General features: G+C 37.0%; 1 protein-coding gene across 1 annotated transcript; it reads left to right on the forward strand.

Annotated features, from left to right (window-relative positions):
• Positions 1-3,611: 3,611 nt before the first annotated feature.
• LOC137025224 (putative nuclease HARBI1) lies at positions 3,612-11,446 on the forward strand. The gene is made up of 2 exons (XM_067393249.1): positions 3,612-3,641; positions 10,400-11,446. Exons 1-2 carry the CDS (start codon positions 3,612-3,614, stop codon positions 11,444-11,446), a joined length of 1,077 nt encoding a protein of 358 aa, XP_067249350.1.
• Positions 11,447-19,096: the final 7,650 nt, after the last annotated feature.

Below are 19,096 nucleotides of genomic sequence, written 5' to 3' on the forward strand. Positions count from 1 at the left end.
GTCTGTCAAATCAAGCAGGGCGTTTGAGAAGAGGGCAAAACAGATTGAGTTTGATAGTACCCTATGCTGTGGCTAACTGGGCTAAAGCTAACATTACACACTGAGATTTATAAAGAATGAAGTTGTGTTTATGCATTATACAGACTGCAAGTGTTTAATAATGAAAATAACGACGGCTCTTGCCTCCATGAATACAGTAAGAAACAATGGTAACTTTAACCACATTTAACAGTACATTAGGAACATGCTAACGAAACATTTAGAAAGACAATTTACAAATATCACTAAAAATATCATGTTATCATGGATCATGTCAGTTATTATTGCTCCATCTACCATTTTTCGCTATTTTCTTTGCTTGCTTACCTGCATAAAGTCTGTTGATTCGGCTGTGCACATCCAGACGTTAATACTGGCTTGTCTAATGCCTTGAACATGGGCTGGTATATTCTAAAGTTGGGGGCGTACATATTAATGATCCCGACTGTTACGTAACCACTGTTACGTGTTATGTTGAGATTCGCCTGTTCTTCAGAGATCTTTTAAACAAATGAGATTTATATAAGAAGGAGGAAACAATGGTGTTTGAGACTCACTGTATGTCATTTCCATGTACAGAACTGTAATTATTCAACTATGCCGAGTAGTGTTGTCACGGTACCAAAATTCCAGTAGTCGGTACCAATACCATGAAAATTTTACAGTTCTCGGTACCAATTTCGGTACCACAGCAAAATCTGTTGGAACTATTTTATTATTTTATATAGCCTATTTTAAAAACATTAAATATGATTTGGAGCGTGTGTGTATGTTTGTGTGTGAATATATATATATAGGCTGCCTCAATGAAATAAATATTGAAATATAAAAAAAATAAATAAATGCTCAAACATCCATTTTGTACTGTTGGAAAAAAACAGCATATGCTGGTAAAGTAGGTTTTGAAGCTGGTATGCTGGTTTGAGCTGGTCCTATGCAGGTCCATGCTGGTCCTAAGCATATGCTGTTTTTTTCAACAGGGGTAACAGATGTGCGTGTTTATTTTAGCTATTCCGTCAGTGAAACAACACACTACAGCTTGTAAAACTAAGAAATAAATATCGGTAAATAATGGTAACCTAAATAATAAGAAAGTTAAATATTATTTAAAAAAACATTCGTTTTTTATTTCCACACAAAGATGCGTCATATAGCCTACCGCTCTGCGCTTTGAGAAGGATGTGGGACACGAGCAGGAAAGAGACCATTTCTCTTTAATAATATCTTCATGTTTTCTCCTGATGTTACAAGCAACTGACACTTGTTGTAAAAGGTCTGAAGAGCGAGTTTTATCTTCAGACATTCAGGCTATGTTTGATTTTGCGCTGCCAGAGAAAGCAAAATTAAAAATCACCAGCACGTGTGAAACGCGCTATATACAAATAAACTTGACGTGTCTTATAAAGTCTAATAACAAGCACAAACTGTATTAAATAGAAATTGACGTGCAAGCAAAAAGGTTTCTGTCCTACGGTGTTTTTTCTACTTTACCACAGTAAAGAATGCGAATAGCTTATAATAGGCCTAAATGCGAACGAAAGAAAGAAACGTTTATAATACCCTGCATGAGTGAAGATTTGGGAAAAGAAACTGGGATTTCATGTTCAGTGGAATAACTAATGGAATATTTTAATTTTAATTTTAATTCTCTGCTAATTGGGTGACCAGATCGCGATTCGCAAAACAGAATACAACACTTAAATTTATGGACTCACGTACCTCTGTCATTCGGCATGAACTAAAATGTTTCCATGGCTGTAATGTCACATTTAATTGCTAAGCTATTATTTCTTGAAGTGAAGCTTTGTGCTTCACTTGCTTCACGGTTCTACAGAAATGCGGGTATCATCACATTATTAAAATTTCAGTACCGACGTGGTACCGAAGTACCGGTACTTTTGACGACACTAATGCCGAGGTAAATTCAATTTTCAATTCTAGGGCACCTTTAAAAAAATAATTAATCCAGATCCAACTCCTCCCACTCATATACTTCGCTTCACCAGATGAACCAGCATATGAGAAGCATCTCGCTGCAGCCTGCGGTGGACATCTAAGTGTGATGTCAGAAACTTCTTAAGATTTCATTGGTCATGTCATTCACAGTACTGATTGCCTACACCAACATTGATCCCTAAACCTACCTTTATCCACCTCCTAGATCAGGATCCAACCTCGCCCCTGGATCTCATGTACTGCAGTGAAGAGCTACTGAATCTAACAGGTCCAGTCTCTTCCCGATGGGCCGACGCACTTTGGGGCCGATAACAGGTTTTTTTTTTTGTTTTGTTTTTTTTTTGCCAAGGACTGGCCCATCACGCAGGGACAGCGGCCCATTGGTTTGTCTTCTGAACTGACAGGCCAAAGTGAGAGAGACCTCCCCCTCCCGCGCTGTTTTTTGTTTTTAATTGGAGCGCATGAGAAACTGCAAAAGGCAAATATACCCGCTCACCACTGCTGCCCTATGAAGTAATAAACAGCACAAGTCGCTTGATGCCTTGATCCTTTCAGATTTGTCTCAGAATTTTGTTTAGAACAGTCGTGTGATATGGGAACATTACAGGTTCGGTGGTGAATCTAGCTGAAAACAGCCGCAACCATGTAAAGACATGACGAGGTAAATTGGAAAACGCCAATAAACACAACTACAAGCTTGTCAATCCAACACCACCACCACCTTTATAGTAATTTACCTTGCAGCTACTAACAGTGAAGAAATATGGTGTTTTGGCAAAAATGTATTTATTAAAAATGCTGCTATTATTAGACCTACTTATGTTTAATATTGCGGAATATAAATCACTTTCTTTCATAAAGAATGTTTTCGTGTTTACTATGCTTACAATATTTTATTACACAATCTATAGTCAGGGTTGGGAAGGTTACTTTTAGAATGTATTTCACTACAGATTACAAAATACATGCTTTAAAAAGTAATCGGTAACGTATTTCGTTACATTACTCAACTTTAGTAACTTAATCTAAATACTTTGGAATACCGTATTTTCCGGACTATAAGTCGCACTTTTTTTCATAGTTTGGCTGGTCCTGCGACTTATAGTCAGGTGCGACTTATTTATCAATTTATTTGACATGAACTGAGAGAAATGAACCGAGAGAAATGAACCAAGAGAAATGAACCAATAGAAAACATTACCGTCTCCAGCCGCGAGAGGGCGCTCTATGCTGCTCAGTGCTCCTGTAGTCTACCACTGAAAACAACTGAAAACTGTTAACTGAAATATTAACTTAAAGACAACTGAGAAAGACTGAATGCAAATAAAATGCCCCCAAAAAGAAAATCCTATTCTGCAGATTACAAACTGCAGATAGTAAAATATGCAGCCGAAAACGGTAATCGAGCAGCAGAAAGAAAGTTTGGAGTGAGTGAGAAACTTGTGAGGGACTGGCGTAAAACAGAGGTTACTCTAACTCAAATGAAGAAAACAAAAAAAGCTAACCGCGGGCTGAAAGCAAGATAGCCAGAGCTGGAGGAACGAGTCCACAGATGGGTGCTTGAACAACGCGCTGCCGGGAGAGGCTTGTCAACAGTGCAGTTGCGTCTCCACGCCATGGTAGTAGCCAAGGAGATGAATATACCGGTAAATGATTTTGCTGGCGGGCCTTCTTGGTGTTACCGCTTCATGCAACGCAACCGCCTCTCTATCAGAGCACGGACAACATTGTGTCAGAAACTGCCAGCAGACTTCCAAGCTAAGGTCGACAGTTTCCGTGAGTTCGTTAAAAAATTAAAAAATTAAGTTAATAAAAATTAAGTTAATATTTCAGTTAACAGTTTTCAGTTGTTTTCAGTGGTAGACTACAGGAGCACTGAGCAGCATAGAGCGCCCTCTCGTGGCTGTAGACGGTAATGTTTTCTCTTGTTTCTTGGTTCTAAATAAATGCGACTTATAGTCCGGTGCGACTTATATATGTTTTTTTCCTCGTCATGACGTATTTTTGGACTGATGCGACTTATACTCAGGTGCGACTTATAGTCCGAAAAATACGGTACTTTGAAATACTTCACACAAAGGACCATATTAACTTGATGTTCTGTTTTAAGTTTACAACCTGTAATTAAAAATGACCTCTGCCCATCAGGATTTGGTTTTCCACTAAATTCTATTTTTAACATCAGTTACAAAATATATATCTGCAATTTATTAGACATAACCTATGTGATCGTAAAGAATTTCAATATCTTGATAAACAAATTAAGAAAATATTTGTTTCTTTTAACATCACATCCATATATAATTACTATTGATATATATATATATATATAGATAGATATATATCATTCCTAAATTATATTTTTATATTTGTAAAGATGTGTATCAGAAGGATTACAAAATATTAAATAACAATAAAATATTGTTAATAATATAGGTTGTTTTATAGGTGTATAAAGTCGAATTGACACAGTGGTTTAAATTCTTTAACAAAGTTTGTTTGTAACATTTAGAATGTTTATAAAGAAAATGAAATGAAATGATATACCCAATAATCTCGAGAGAAGGCCTATATTCAAAGCTGTCTCACCTACAGTTTCTCAACAGTTTTTTTGCATCTCTCCACCACCACATTTTACAGGTTTGGAAAAAAAAATATGATCATTTTGTGTGAACTATCCCTAGTATAAATATGTTTATACTAATATTTAACCTTAGTGCACTGATAGCTGCATTAATATTAACCATATAAACAACAAACAGCAAAGAAAAAAACTATTTTTTAAAAAATAATCCTTTATTTAATTTTTTAAATTATTATTAGTGATGAACCTATTTTGATTTTTCATAGCCAACAGAAGCAAACTGGCTGATTCTGATACTGGTTGCAGATTTTTTTTAAAGCAAATTTATTTGTTGTTTATTTGTTCAAAAAATATATGTAGCTCTTTGATATTAGAGGCAAACTCTGCATTTTTTTCACAATCCCAACAAAGATGTTATGAACATGAGCATGATCAGTTGTTTTTCATTTAAATTATTATATAATATCAAGATTAACAGCAAAAACAGCATGGTCTGACTTTAGCTTTGTGAAATTATGCTACATAAGACACCTGCATGAAATGTAAATTCACTCTCTGACAGTAGGTGGCGCTTAAGGAACAGCAGTGATATAGCGTTTCCATGGTTACCACTATATACAAAGCAGCGCTGGAGATAAGAGGAAAAGCCATCAAAACCTTTCTGAAGACAGTTCCCTTCAGAGATACATTCATATCAACCCCAATTTAATATTTATATTATTTTTCCTATATTTGGCGAACAGTGAGCTTGTGCATGGTGCAGTATTTCCTCTGCGGCGCATCTGTTCTCCTCTTTGTGTCCGTTTTCAGCTTGTGCCTGTGTTAACATCCTGTTGACAGGCTTACTAAATATTTCCTGAAATTTTGGGAAATTATTACAAAGCAGTTTGTTTGCAAGCTCGGAATAAAGATCAAAATAAAACTAAAAAACCTTTGGATTTATGACCAGTGGACTACTGCATCTCTATTTTGACCATGAACTCGAGCGCGCCATAAAGGCCTAAGTTACCTAAACATTTGGAATGAATGAATTATTAAGATTTAAAGTTTGTCTGTAAAGTACACCAAGAAATTGGCTTTATAAAACATTATTTAATGCATGATTAAGTGGATGTTAATTCTATGAGGATTTTGTGTTATTTTTTCAAAGACCTAATAAATTCTTATAAATATTATACGTAGGCTAATGATAACCATACAAAGCTCAACGTACAAGTAAATAGGAAAATAAGGAGTAAATAAGGAAAATAACATTTTCAAAGACCAAGAACAGCTTAGGCCTACCTCAGGATGCTTTAGATGTTGATTGAAGCCGATGGAAGTTTTGTTGCAGGTAAACATAGCTTGCATTGCACTATGATGTTACTGTACGTCCTTTTTCATGTTTATAAGTAAAATGTTTTTCAATTTCTATTAGAGAGATGCATTATGCCCTGTTTTCCCATCCATTTTTTGTGTGTGATCTCATGTCTGCGCTCTGCTGGTTGCTAATATCTGAACAGGCTGCGCACGTTTTTTTTTTTTTTACAGACATCAACATTGGCTCGTTGGTTAAAAATCTTCAAACAGCTAGAGTGCCTCAGGGATGACGCGTTTTTGTATGCCAAACCAGAAGTTAGCGGCGCACGGGTTCCCTCGATTGAAAGCCTATGCATTTTTCCCATAGACTTTTTGAAAATCGCAGAAAATAAGCTCTGTGTTTAACAAAGGGTTATGACACTTACACGTTTTGTCTATCAAGACAATCTTTACAAGTTAACACAACATTTATAGATTTTGAAGCCTAAATAAAGTGGTCAGATATAAAAGGCTAACAGTAGGCTATAAACGGACTACAGCACACCATGGTCGCGGATCAACGTCGTTACCACCAAGCGTCCTCAAACTTTATTTAGAAAACAACTCTATTTATAAACATGCTCACTGATTATGATCTGTGCTGTGTATGAATACTTATCCACTTTTTCATGAGAAATGCTGTCCAAATGTCCCGTTTTTAATGATGACGTCTAAAGTCCCCGCCAAAGGAAGTAGTCCCTTTTAGCAATTTGTTAGCAACTGTCGATTTTAAGACACAGTAATAGTTTAAAAAATCACAAGTGGGTTAATAACTGGTGTGTTTTATATCATAGATCAAAACGTGAAAGTATTTAGAGGCTTTGTTAACCACAGACCTTATTTCAGGCGATTTAGCAAAAACCCATTCAAAAAACCCATAGACTTTATGGCGTTGGAACCGGAAGTCCTAAAATACTAACTCACTTCCAACAAAAATGCGTCATCCCTGAGGCACTCTATAGCCTATTAAATTAAATAAAAATTCAAAGTAATCCCTTTGGTAATCTAAAATACTTTTTGAATGTAACTGTAATTTGATTACCATCTATTTAAAATGTAACTGTAAAGAAATACAGTTACTCAAATTTTGTATTTTAAATACGTCGTTACATGTATTTCGTTACTCCCCAGCCCTGTCTATAGTTTATTATTTATTTTAGAAACCATATACCAAAGGTAATAAGAAGCATGGTTTTACCTGTGCTCTGTCTACCATGATCTTACAGTTAAACCATAGTAAAGGGCAATTAAAGGATAATTTAACAAAACAGCTGTAAAGCCTGTATCCCATGGGATAAGGACAAAGCTTTATTTTTTATTTCTTTAAATATGTTTTATGACATTTTTAATAGTTCTTATGAATTTTAATTGAAGTAAAATGTTATTTCAATGAGAGCATCATGAAAGATAGATATCAGTGTCTTACATAAATTAGGTGTTAACTCTTTAAAAATGTTATTGTTTTAAAGGAGTAGTTCAACCCAAAATGTCTTAATTTACTCACCCTAATGTCATTACAAACATGAATTACTTTCTTTCTGTGTAACATAAAAAAGAAAATAATTGGAGTCAAGGGTAGCTTAACCAAAATGGTTTGGTTAACAACATTCTTCAGAATATCTTCTTTTGTGTTTTACAGAAGAGAAAAAGTCATACAGGTTTGGAACAATATGAGAGTGAGTAAATGATGACAGGATTTGATAGCATTAAATTTACTTAACGGCATGAAAATCAGTGCTTTACTGCCAAAGTGAATTTCTATGTGACAAAAGTGCAGTATTAAATTTGTTGACTGCATTTGTAGTAAATTCAATAATATCCATCATTATTTGTCACTGTCCTTGTTTTATTTATTCATTTATTTACTCCAATTTAAGGCCCTAACCAAAGCAAAAACATTCACAGGGGAACTCATGGGCCGCATGGGCTGGGTTTGTCCAGGGCCAAATTTTAGCCTCAGTCCAGCCCTGGATTGAATGATGTTAGTAATGGTGATTTATTATTTCATAATGTAGCGTATGCACACGTATCAGGATAATCAATAAACTTTGGAATGTTCAGAACGCTTTTAGCATGCTGGACTGGGTTGTAAAACCATCCCGGCTCTGAACAGATCTGCCAAAGATGAGCCCACTTCACACTTTTGTGGACCTGCGAGGGTAAACAGAAAGTGCAACTTCCTCACTTTGGTGACTTCAAAAGGAGCACCCCCCCCAGAGACTGACCAGATCCACATTCCAACACCCCACACACACAGGGACACACAAAAACACACACACAGACACATATAGAAACACACAATCATACATTTTTGACTGTATATGTAAATTACAACTATGCTGAAATATATCCATCACGTAGTATTTTAGGGCCTATGCATGTTTCCTAGTGTTTAAATGAGTGTATTTGTGCTAGTGTGCATTTTAACGATATAATTTTGTCTGTAAACCATAACTTCTCTCCTATGCCTTTCTGACCTATCGAGTTTGGTCTCTCCGTAAAGCTCCGGACACGAGCTATTCACTGAGATATGTCACACAGCTGACAAATGCATTTTTCTATGTGTTTAATGATACTGTGAAGAACGCACTCCATTTCGAAATCTGATCTGGTAGTCATAAATCATTGGATTAAGTCGTGAGGCCAAACAAAGGGAAAGCTTTCCCGCCAACTTTGCACCCATGTTATTGGCTACCCCACCTCAAGGAGGTGTGTCGGCTTATCTGTCATAAAAGCAAAGACGCACAATTTCTTGTGTGTTCTCCCCCGATTGTCTCACGAGCATCTCGTGCACGTTTTTCCCGGACATCTCCGGTGACCACGCGCTGCCATCGCGCTCAGCTTCGGGACCGCCATCTTCCAGCGAAACTCACTCTCAAGTCCTCAGTTTAAACCTTCCCGCGGAACGGAGGAAGCCAACGAACTGCACCAGCGCTAACCTGAAATTCGACACACACAACCAATGCAAGTATACTGCCGTTTCTCAATCTTAGATGATGAAACTGATTTCCGTGCTGGCTTAGGACTGGTTGTGAGTTTGCTACTTGCCTTCTCTCTTTCCTTCTCTACTTCCACTCTTGTACATAGGTGTGTATTTCCTTGTATATATATATTTAGATGTATAACCTCTGTATTCGTAGTTTGCATATATTAAAACGTTATTCACGCTCGATTGTTCTGTTTGTTCTTTCAGCGGAAAACCAAGTCACTTTAACGTTTTTCGATCGCTTTATGCTTTGAGTTATTTTCATGGCCAGAGAATAACTCTGTTTATAATATTCTGTGAGGGACTTAGTTTGCTGGACAAACGAACAGTTTCTCTAAATAATCATTAAACCAGAACTAATCATATATGTAATTGATTATAATTCGTTGTAATTGATTCACAATATATGTTTAATTCCCCGTTGGGTCGATATATGAATCATAATTTATTCATAACCTTATGAATTATTATATTCATATTTCATCCATAAATTGATTCATAACCGCTACATTCGTTACAATAATCATTTGATAATAACAGTGTGGCTACTCCATAAAAGTTAACACTTAAGTTATTTAGGGTACTTTGTACTATAAATATAAAAAAGGTAGCTTATAAATGTTATAAAATCTTCCATCAGTGAGGGGAAAATATGGTAATATGCATCAGAATTCTGTACCTGCTAAACTCATTTGACTCAAGTGCAGAATGAATTAAGGGTTTATTAACACACAAGACACTGTGGCTGCGTCCGAAACCGCCTACTCAATGAGTAGGTACTTAATTTCATTAAGTACTTACTTAACGAGCACTAAAAGAGTAGGTACTTAACAGCCAAATCTCGTTGAGTATGCGAGATCCGGATATAATCCGCCATGTTGACGTTATCATGTGACCTACGACGTTATCACAAGCGCAACAATTTAAAAGATATGACCGACAGGTGCACTAACACCTGATTGATTTCATCAGTAGCTGGACAACAATAAAAAACCTTGTACGTTTTCTGCAACATCTGCCAAAATGTTTGCACTTAAAATGTTTAAAACAAGGAGACGTCGGGCAGCCGCTCGAAGATCTTGCCTTTGGAGAACACTGATTTTGTACTCTAAAAGTGTAAGTACGAATTGCTAAAATTAACATTAGCCCTGAATGATTGCACTATAATATTGATAAATGCTGACCAATACTTAATTACATTGCATATTTTCTTACTGAAATTATATATTTGTGTAAAATAAGCAAAATGTAAACTTAATTGTCATGACATTTTATGCATGAATAGTACACACATGCAGCCAATGTGAATACATCAATTTTCAGTTAAAAAAATGAATCAAATATAATTATTTTAATTCATGCATTAACTGACAACAAGATGAACATAAACAAAAATGAGTAAACAAATGAATAAAACAAATAAATACAAGTCAACAACACATGAAACAAATCTGTATTCAAATTTATTATTCTAACAAGCTATATCATATTTACAGGCGGACAACCCCACATCCTACTGCCATCTCAACAGAGCTGTGCCAATACTGCAGCTTTATTTCAATGAAGCAGCTGACCACCGTGCCCACCTTCGCCTGTCTTTGCCATCCATCATGTCCCTCATTGGTGCACTCAGGCTGGAATCTGACCATGGATGGGAGAGGGACATCGAGGTGCTTGTCTTCCTCTACTGGCTTGCCCATGCAGCATCCTACAGGGTGGTCTCACAGACCTTTGATATCCCCAAGTCCTCTGTGCATGACATTGTGCACAGAGTGAGCCAGGCAATCATGGGAATTTTGAGGAGGGTGATTTGCTTTCCGACCGGAGATGACCTGGAGGCAGTGGGAGCAGGATTTGCACAGCTGGCTGGGTCACCAGCTTTCAGCAGAGCCGTTGGTGCTATAGACGGCTGTCAAGTCCTGATTAAACCTCCAGCAAATGACTCCCACTTCTACTACAACAGGAAGCTGTTTCATTCCATCCAGCTCCAGGCCATCACTGATCACCGGGGGAAATTCCTTGATGTCTTCGTGGGATATCCTGGGTCTGTGCACGATGCCAGGGTCCTGAGGAACAGCCCTGTCTTCACTGGGAGCCTTTATCCACCACCAGGCAAGTGCATCCTCGGGGATGGTGGCTATCTTTGCCTGAGTGCACCCATCTGCCTCATCACGCCTCACAGAGAACCTGTACAGAACCCTGTGCAGGCTCGTTTCAACAACAAGCACTCCCGTGCCCGGAACATCGTCAAGAGAGCTTTTGGGATGCTGAAGACACGGTGGCGCAGTATTTTCTTCAAGGCCTTAGAGGTAAACCCTGCCTTCGTGCCTGAGGTGGTTGCGTGCTGTGCTGTTCTTCACAATCTCGCTCTTCTCAATGGTGACATCGTTGAGGCAGAAAATGAGGAAGACCATGATGACAGGCCCCCGGAACCACATAACTTAGAAGCAAGAGTGGGAGAAGATGTGCGGGACAATCTGGCTGCTGCAGTGTCTGCACCAAACATCCGTGTGCCTGCTCTCCATGAGCACGACTACCTGTAAAACAGTAAAGATTTACAATTCATGTCAGCATTCTGTTTGTTTACAGCTTCTTGTTAACAATTACATGCTAATTTTTGTTGTAGCTTTATTACTTTTGTGTTGTAGTGGGCTCAACTACTGAACTGGTAAGCAGAAGGTTGCAGGTCGATCTCTGCAGCCATCACCACCAGTGTGTCTTTATGCAAGCCACTTTACTCCAGGGGCATTGTCCCTGTAATAAATGCACTGTAAGTTGTTTTGGATAAAAGCATCTGCCAAATGCATAAAAGTAAATAAATGTACTTGAATTTTGTAAAGCCTTATTTAAATTGTCTTGAATAAATGCTTAAAGCTGCTTAGTTCTTATTTTATTCGAGATACTACTATAATACAAAATGCATACATTTACTATTTGTATTAGCTGGGTTAAAAAAAAACAGAGGGATCAACAACATAAAGGCGAGTAAATATTGACTGAATTTGTATGTTTGGGTGCAATAACACTTCAGCCACTATTTTACTGTGTGTAGTTAATGCAAAACTCTTAGGTCATTCAGGGCCATTGTCCTTCAGAGTTTTTCCTATCCTAATTCTACACACCTGAACAATCTAGTTAAACCAATTAATGACTAATTGAAAATGACTGACAGGTGTGTTGGAACTGAACCCTGCAGGGCAGTAGCCCTCCATGACCTGCCCTGAATATCCCTGCATGTGCTCTGTATGCATTTATAAGTCACATTATATACACAACAATAAAACTATTGTTTGAAGGCGTTTTTGTACATTACACCACACATATTCACAAAATATTCAGCACTTCATAAATATTTAATTTATGAATATTAGCATTATTTCAAAGTTATAACTTATTATCTAGAAGTCTATAATATATTGTGATTGCCTAGAAATGATTGGTTTATATACCTAGTATTGTGCAAAAGTCGTAAGTCACCATTTGGTATTGTTACCAAATTACCAATTACCTTTACACTTGAGCAACAGAAGAACCCTGGCTTTCTTAAACTTAAATGGAAAAGGACTGGAAACCCAAGAAAGGCCAAGAAAACTTCTGATTAGAAGTAATATGATAAGCTTCACAGAGTTTCTTGTTTGACATGTTTGTTACTGATGTTTGCCTAAACAAGCCATTTTGTACAGATTTTTTTTTTAATTCACATTTTATATATTTTTAATTGTAATGTTCATATTTTCTGTTTTTATCTTAATAAAGAGAAGAAAATATGGATGGTCCTTAAAGCATTGCTAAAACAACAAAGCTGGTTGTGCCTTATGATTTTTGCACAGTATTGTATGCTTTTATTTAATTCTATTTAAAAAATGTGTTTGTTCATATTACACAAACCCAAATGTGTAAATGATCAGAAGATGCTTTTGTGTTATCATTTATTTTTTAGCAAGGATTTCAAGGAGGGAAAGGAACCTTTCGTCCCTTTCCTTAGTCTCCCTATCTCTCCTTTCCTCTCTCTCTCTCTCTCTCTCACTTCTCGTTGCCATCTCTCTTCTCTATCCCTTGCATCTCTTTCTTGCCTTTCCTCTCTCACTTGTTGCTCTCTTTCTCTTCTGTCCTCCTTCTCCTCCATTTCTCTCCACCATCTCAGCAGCTTCCCGCTCTCTCTCCGCTTCCCTCTCCTCCATCTGTTTGAGTAGGTCTTGGAGGTCATCTGGCCTTTTTCTTTTAGCCCTCATTGGCTCTGGGCTCACTGAGGATGAAGAACTCACAGCAACAACTGGGCCAGATGAGGCAATAAGGGCAGGTGGAGTGATGGAGGGTCTCCCCCCAATTGCCTCATCCATAGCACTGAACCATTTCCAGGATGCTGCTGTGGGTTCTCCATCCTCAGTGCTCACACCGGTCTGTGGAGATTTCAGATCCTACAAAAATGCACAAACATAATACAAAAGCTGTCGTTTTAATAGCACAATATCATTTGATTTCTGTATTAGAAGTAACAAAATGATCTTCCTTTATATTTTTGTTTGAGGTTTTCCCATTTTTTTTTTTTTTTTTTTTACAAATGCTGCTGTCACTCTGCCTTGCAGGTCCTGCTCGGCCACAAAAGATCTGCAGCAAATAACAGAAATCAAGAATCAGAAAAGTGCTGTAAGGACTGTTTGAAATTACAATAATTGAAATAAACTACAAGTTACAATTTAAATAGACTTTTTATTGACTTTTGTAGTATACTCACTCAAAGCCTTTGATGGAAGCATTCCGCTTTTTGGTGAAGAGGGCTTCATTAGCTGCTCTCCACCGGATAAGCAGATGTGTGTGCTCATCTATCCCTGTAACATCCATACAAGAATCAAGTTATCTCTGAGATTTGTTTGCTCAATACTACATTTAAATGTTGAGGTAGTTGTTGATGTGTTAAGTAACTTTTTATCCAACACAAATGTTCCTAAATTTTTCAACAGAACTAGAGGACAAATAAAATAGATTACTTATATTTAGTTACTTTATGGAAATGTATTTACATTACTTTCATTCATCTATTGCAAACTGTGCTGACAACAGTGAATTGTACTAAGTTACACAATAGCATGTACATCACTCAGATGTCTACTTCATATCTAGGACCTAATAGACATACTCATGAAATTCATATGGACGATTTTCCTACAAGATATTAAATAGTCATTTAGTAATCGTATTTAAGATGAACATTACTGGAGCTCCCCTGTTAGCTATACATAATAAACCGTGTTTAACAGCAAAATCACAATAATACTATACCATTTAGCGCCTTTAGTTTCAACAATTTGCTATACTGTAATTCAACAAATGTGAATTTAAAACAAGGAACCGTGTTTTTGGTTTGTAATACTCACATTTGAAAACGCCCGCATCTATCTTTTCAGCCATCCTTCTTCTTCTTCTTGCTTTACGGTGGATCGCAGACATTTAAGTGCATTACCGCCACCTATCGCACAAAACGTATCCTCTTCTTCTTCTTCTTTATGATCCTCTCCCGTGGCCTCCTGGGATAGAAAAGTATCTATCGGATGACCACTCAAAAATCTAGGCGGAAGCAGTAGGCCATCTGGGAACTTCTCGACTACTTATTTATGATTACTTTGGTTTCTGGCATACTTATTTGCTCGCCTACTGCTTTTCCCCTATTATAGCGTTGGTAAGTAGGCGGTTTCGGACGCACTTTAAGTAGGCGCACGGCCGAATCTCACAAGAATTATTACGTCACCCAGGTAATTTTCGCCTACTCTTTTTGCTTCTGATATACTTATTCGCTCACCTACTGCTTTTCCCCTACTAAATAGTAGAGAAGTAGGCGGTTTCGGACGCAGCCAATGTCTTGTGAAGAGGTGATGTCCGATTCAAATGTCGCTGATAAGTATATCACCATGTGAGATTCAAATTATACATTGTCAGCAGAGCTGTAATTTAAGTAAAACAATATCCTAATTAAAACGAGTCCCACCATTAGACCTACTAGCAACAATTTTAAAGATGAACACAAATATAATTATAATCCAGCAATATAATCTGAAATGTGCCATTCTGCACTTTTACTCTTGGTATTTTATGTAAATTGTGATGCTAATATTTTTGTTTTACTTAAAAGGATGGTTCCCCCAATCAAGAAATGTCTGTTATCATACTAATCTCATTCATGTCTTTCCAAACATAGATGATTTACTTTCTTCTGTGGAACATGTCATTTTGAGACTTTTTATTAATGACTTTTCCATGTCCCTGAACAATGCGATTTTTGGCTTCCTTATGATAAACACAATGACTCATTTCACTGATTTACTCAAGTAAAGTCAACACCAACTAATATTGTTACACACCAACTACAATTGTTGTGGAAATGTGAATGTACAGGGAGCGGCCTACGAACTCTTTGTGAGACTTGAAGCTGGCTTCTGCTGATGAAACTGCAAACTATTCTTCATTAAATTTTTCTTCAATTTATTAATTTTTTTTTAAACTCTGACTCTGGTCTTTATTCAACATATCTAGTTTCAAGGGTCCTAAACTGTTTATCCTCAACAGTTTATGGTGGAGGAAGCACGAGCAATCATTCTTTGGTGACATCCCGGGCTAAACAACAAACAAGGTAGGAAGCTGTTTTATTATTTGGTTAGGGCTGTCTGAGTGGAAGAGATTGGGGCAGGAGAGCGGAAGAGCCTCACTCAGACGTGAGTGAGGAGTACCATGGAACCGGATTTGGAGGCCGGGGAGGTACACTAATTATACTAGCTTTATGATATCGATTATCATTGAATTTGATAGTATAAGAAGTCGCTGAAGCCACGTAACGGCAGGCAGCGCATCGAACGCACTCCAATACAGGGACACAAGTGATTAATACACGGCGTGGTGTACAGAGGTACCCCTACAGGGAGTGTAAGGCACTGGATTGAGAAGATCCAGTGGCACCGTGAACCTAACTCTGTCTCTTCCACATCAGATAGGGGTACCCCGAACTTAGTGATTCAGACAGTTAGGGACTAAAACTATTAGTTAATTACAAAATAAAAAATTAAATAGATATAGGGTTTCTTGTTTGCCTGGGATGCATCTGGAACGATTCCGAGAAAAGTAAAAACTTTGTGACCCTAATTGGCTTGGACCAGTATGTAACTGTGATTTTGGAGTATACTTTGCAGTTTCATCAAGCAGAAGCCAAAGCTGTGTTTTTCAAAGATGGCCGCCTCCATCTCTTTCAGGTGAGTATTAACTTTCAATTATGGCTGACAAATTGAGTAACTTGATCCGTAAACTTGATCAGTCCTGATACAGATAATGAGATGGAAGAGAGCAAAATGCTGTAAGCAGCTCTGCTCTGAAGCTCTCACTTCAAAGACAGAGATTATTAAAAAAAAAAAAAAAATGGTTAGTCAGGGTTTTCATTCTGATTGGAAAGTTAAACAACAACCAGACTGGCTACAAACAAAAGAAGGAAAAGAAACAAACAAACAAACAGAAAAAGAGACTTCCACTCTGTCTGAGAGCTTGTGAAATTGAGGAAAAACAAGAGATAACAACAAGGTCAAAAGATTGTAGTCTTAAGGAATTCCTTTTGAAGGGAAATCTATAATAATAAGTTATATTTGAAAAAATATTTGAACCGTCTGAAGTATTTTTTTTGTTTATGTGATGAGCGCATCGCTATCACAGGACCTTACATTTCTAAATGTTTGATTTATGATGGTCAAAGTGACATAGAGGGTTTAAATGGCAAAAATGAGACTGCCAGTGTCACAGAGACTCAACCTGATCTGAACGTTGTAATGCCTAAGTTCCCTGATATATGGGTGAAAGACAAATATAAAAATTCTGTTTATTTGAAAACGAATGTCAATTCTGGCAAAGTATTAGGCTGGGCCAGAGTTAAAAGACAGTAAGTAAAGTTTGATGTTAAAAGTTATAAAAAGGCAGTGTACCAGTCCTGAAATCCTCAGAGTCTCTCTCACTCAAAGTCAGCTAAATGCTGCTATCTGAGCTTGTGTCATAAGTGATAACAAACTATTTATAGTGAAGCACAATGTCTCAGCTGAAAATCATGACAGAGATGTTGAAAAAAATGATTGCCATAAAGAGGTTAAGTTGTTAAATTAGTTAAATTTGTTGTTAAATTTGTCAAAGGAAAACTCAATGAGTAGAAAGAGGTCTCTAAAATTGTAACACAGACCTTGAATGATATAAGTGACTATTTTGATGAATTTTTTCTATGACCAATAACTTTATGTCTGATCTTTGTCACCACCATGTGCAGGGCCGATGGCTCCGGTTACAGATGTAGCAGAACATTACACTGAATGGACAGTTGTGAGAATTAAATTCACAGAGTATAATCGCAGCACTGATATGTTGCTGCTGAGAGAATGCACAGTCTAATGATTTCAGTGATTAAATACTGCTGTCATTAACCTGTCTCAATGTTTTAACACTATTAGGCAGTCCAATGGCTCTGGTGGCTCTTGAATGCAACTTCCCGAAGCTGCAGAAAACACCTAATTATGTTTGAAGAAAACTATCAAAGATTTCATGATGGGAAAGAGCGGTAACCAGTGTGCACAAGGTGATTTCTCAATGACGGGTAAGATCCTCTTTGGCCAGACAGACGACAATCTAAGACAGGGGGTTGCCGTCGCCACTGGGCATCTACCCTGATGGGAGGTGTTTATGTGAGATGGGTATAAGAGTGGAGCAGATGTCTGTGAGGCCAGCAGCATCATTAAGGTGGGAAGACCTGTGAAAGGTACAGCAGTCTGACCCAAAAATGCTCCTCTATACCACTCACCAGAAACCGCATTCCCGAGAGGGCTTGTTTTTCATTGTGACAAGCAACTATGCCAGGGGACAAGACCCTGAGGAAAAAGATTATTGATAAGAGCTGGTGGGAATGAGCTTTCAAGAGCCGACTGAGACCATGAGGTGATTGTCCGTAATTTCTGGGGAGACCAGAGTAAAATTTAGTAACATAATGTTGGTTGCCCTATTGGCAAGAACTGTATAGAAGTTTCAGATTCAACAGTACTACGAATCCCTAAATCAATGAGGCTGTGTTGATTTTGAACTAATGTGTCTGTATTATAGTTTTTACTCCTGCAGGTCATTGGACATGGCAGAGGATAATTCGTAGACATGGTGGTGGTTAAAGATAAAGACTGATTTTGAAGATTCAAGAGACAGAAAAGTGCATTCAGCATTTAAAGTAAGATAACCTCAAAAATGGCTACTAGCATAACATATTTTAAATGGTGGAAATGGTTTTTATTTGAAAGATTAAACATTTACATTTTAACCTTTGCGAAAAACAAAGGGTTCTATATAAAAAAATAATCTGTCCTCAGTGTGTATATGTCATTAACCTCTGGAATGAGTGTTTTATCATTACAGATTAAGTGAAATGACAAATTTTGACAAGCTGATATTTCAGATTGAATCTTATGAAGAGACGATACAGAACATGGGACGAGCTTTAAGTGGATTGGATATCCAGCTCTGTCTGCTAATGGTAATTATGACTTTTGTCATTTATGATGTTGATTTTAATTATTATCTGGATTAGTATTCTTAAGAACATTTATATAAATTGGAATTGAAGATTGCTGTCCATGGGTTAAAAACCCTTGTCTAAATTCAACTGAGGGTCTAAATTTAAACACTGTTTTCTTTGTTTGATCAGAATGATAAACTTAGATGTTATAAGATTTGACGGCAGAGACAAAGTGACATATTGGCTAAGTCACTGGTAAATTATCCAGAGAAACCCCTCAAACTGAAGTTATATTAAAAAAAAAAAAAGTTTTTATTTTCCATCCATTAAATGGATGCATGACATTAGATGTCTAGAGAAATATAATTTATGTAATAAGGGTTGAAGGTGAAAGAAGCTATAAGGCTGTCTGTGTAAACCTAGGGATTTGAGATTTGAGAAAAACAATAATTTGGTTTCTGCAAAACAATAGAGATAAGTGGGACTGAGACAGTAACGATAATATATTTTTAGATCTGCAGGCTAACAATTTGATGGGATAGAGTGACAAAATTATAAGCAGTTGAAATTATTGTGATGAAAAAAAGTGAAACTGTTACAAAAACAGCTTTAAAGAAATTGATAATGTCTTATAGTACAAATTTGTATAATTTATAAGTGTTATGGAAGATTATATTTA

The sequence above is a fragment of the Chanodichthys erythropterus genome, chromosome 8 (genome assembly GCF_024489055.1).
Source record: "Chanodichthys erythropterus isolate Z2021 chromosome 8, ASM2448905v1, whole genome shotgun sequence".
In the NCBI taxonomy this organism is placed as follows: domain Eukaryota; kingdom Metazoa; phylum Chordata; class Actinopteri; order Cypriniformes; family Xenocyprididae; genus Chanodichthys; species Chanodichthys erythropterus.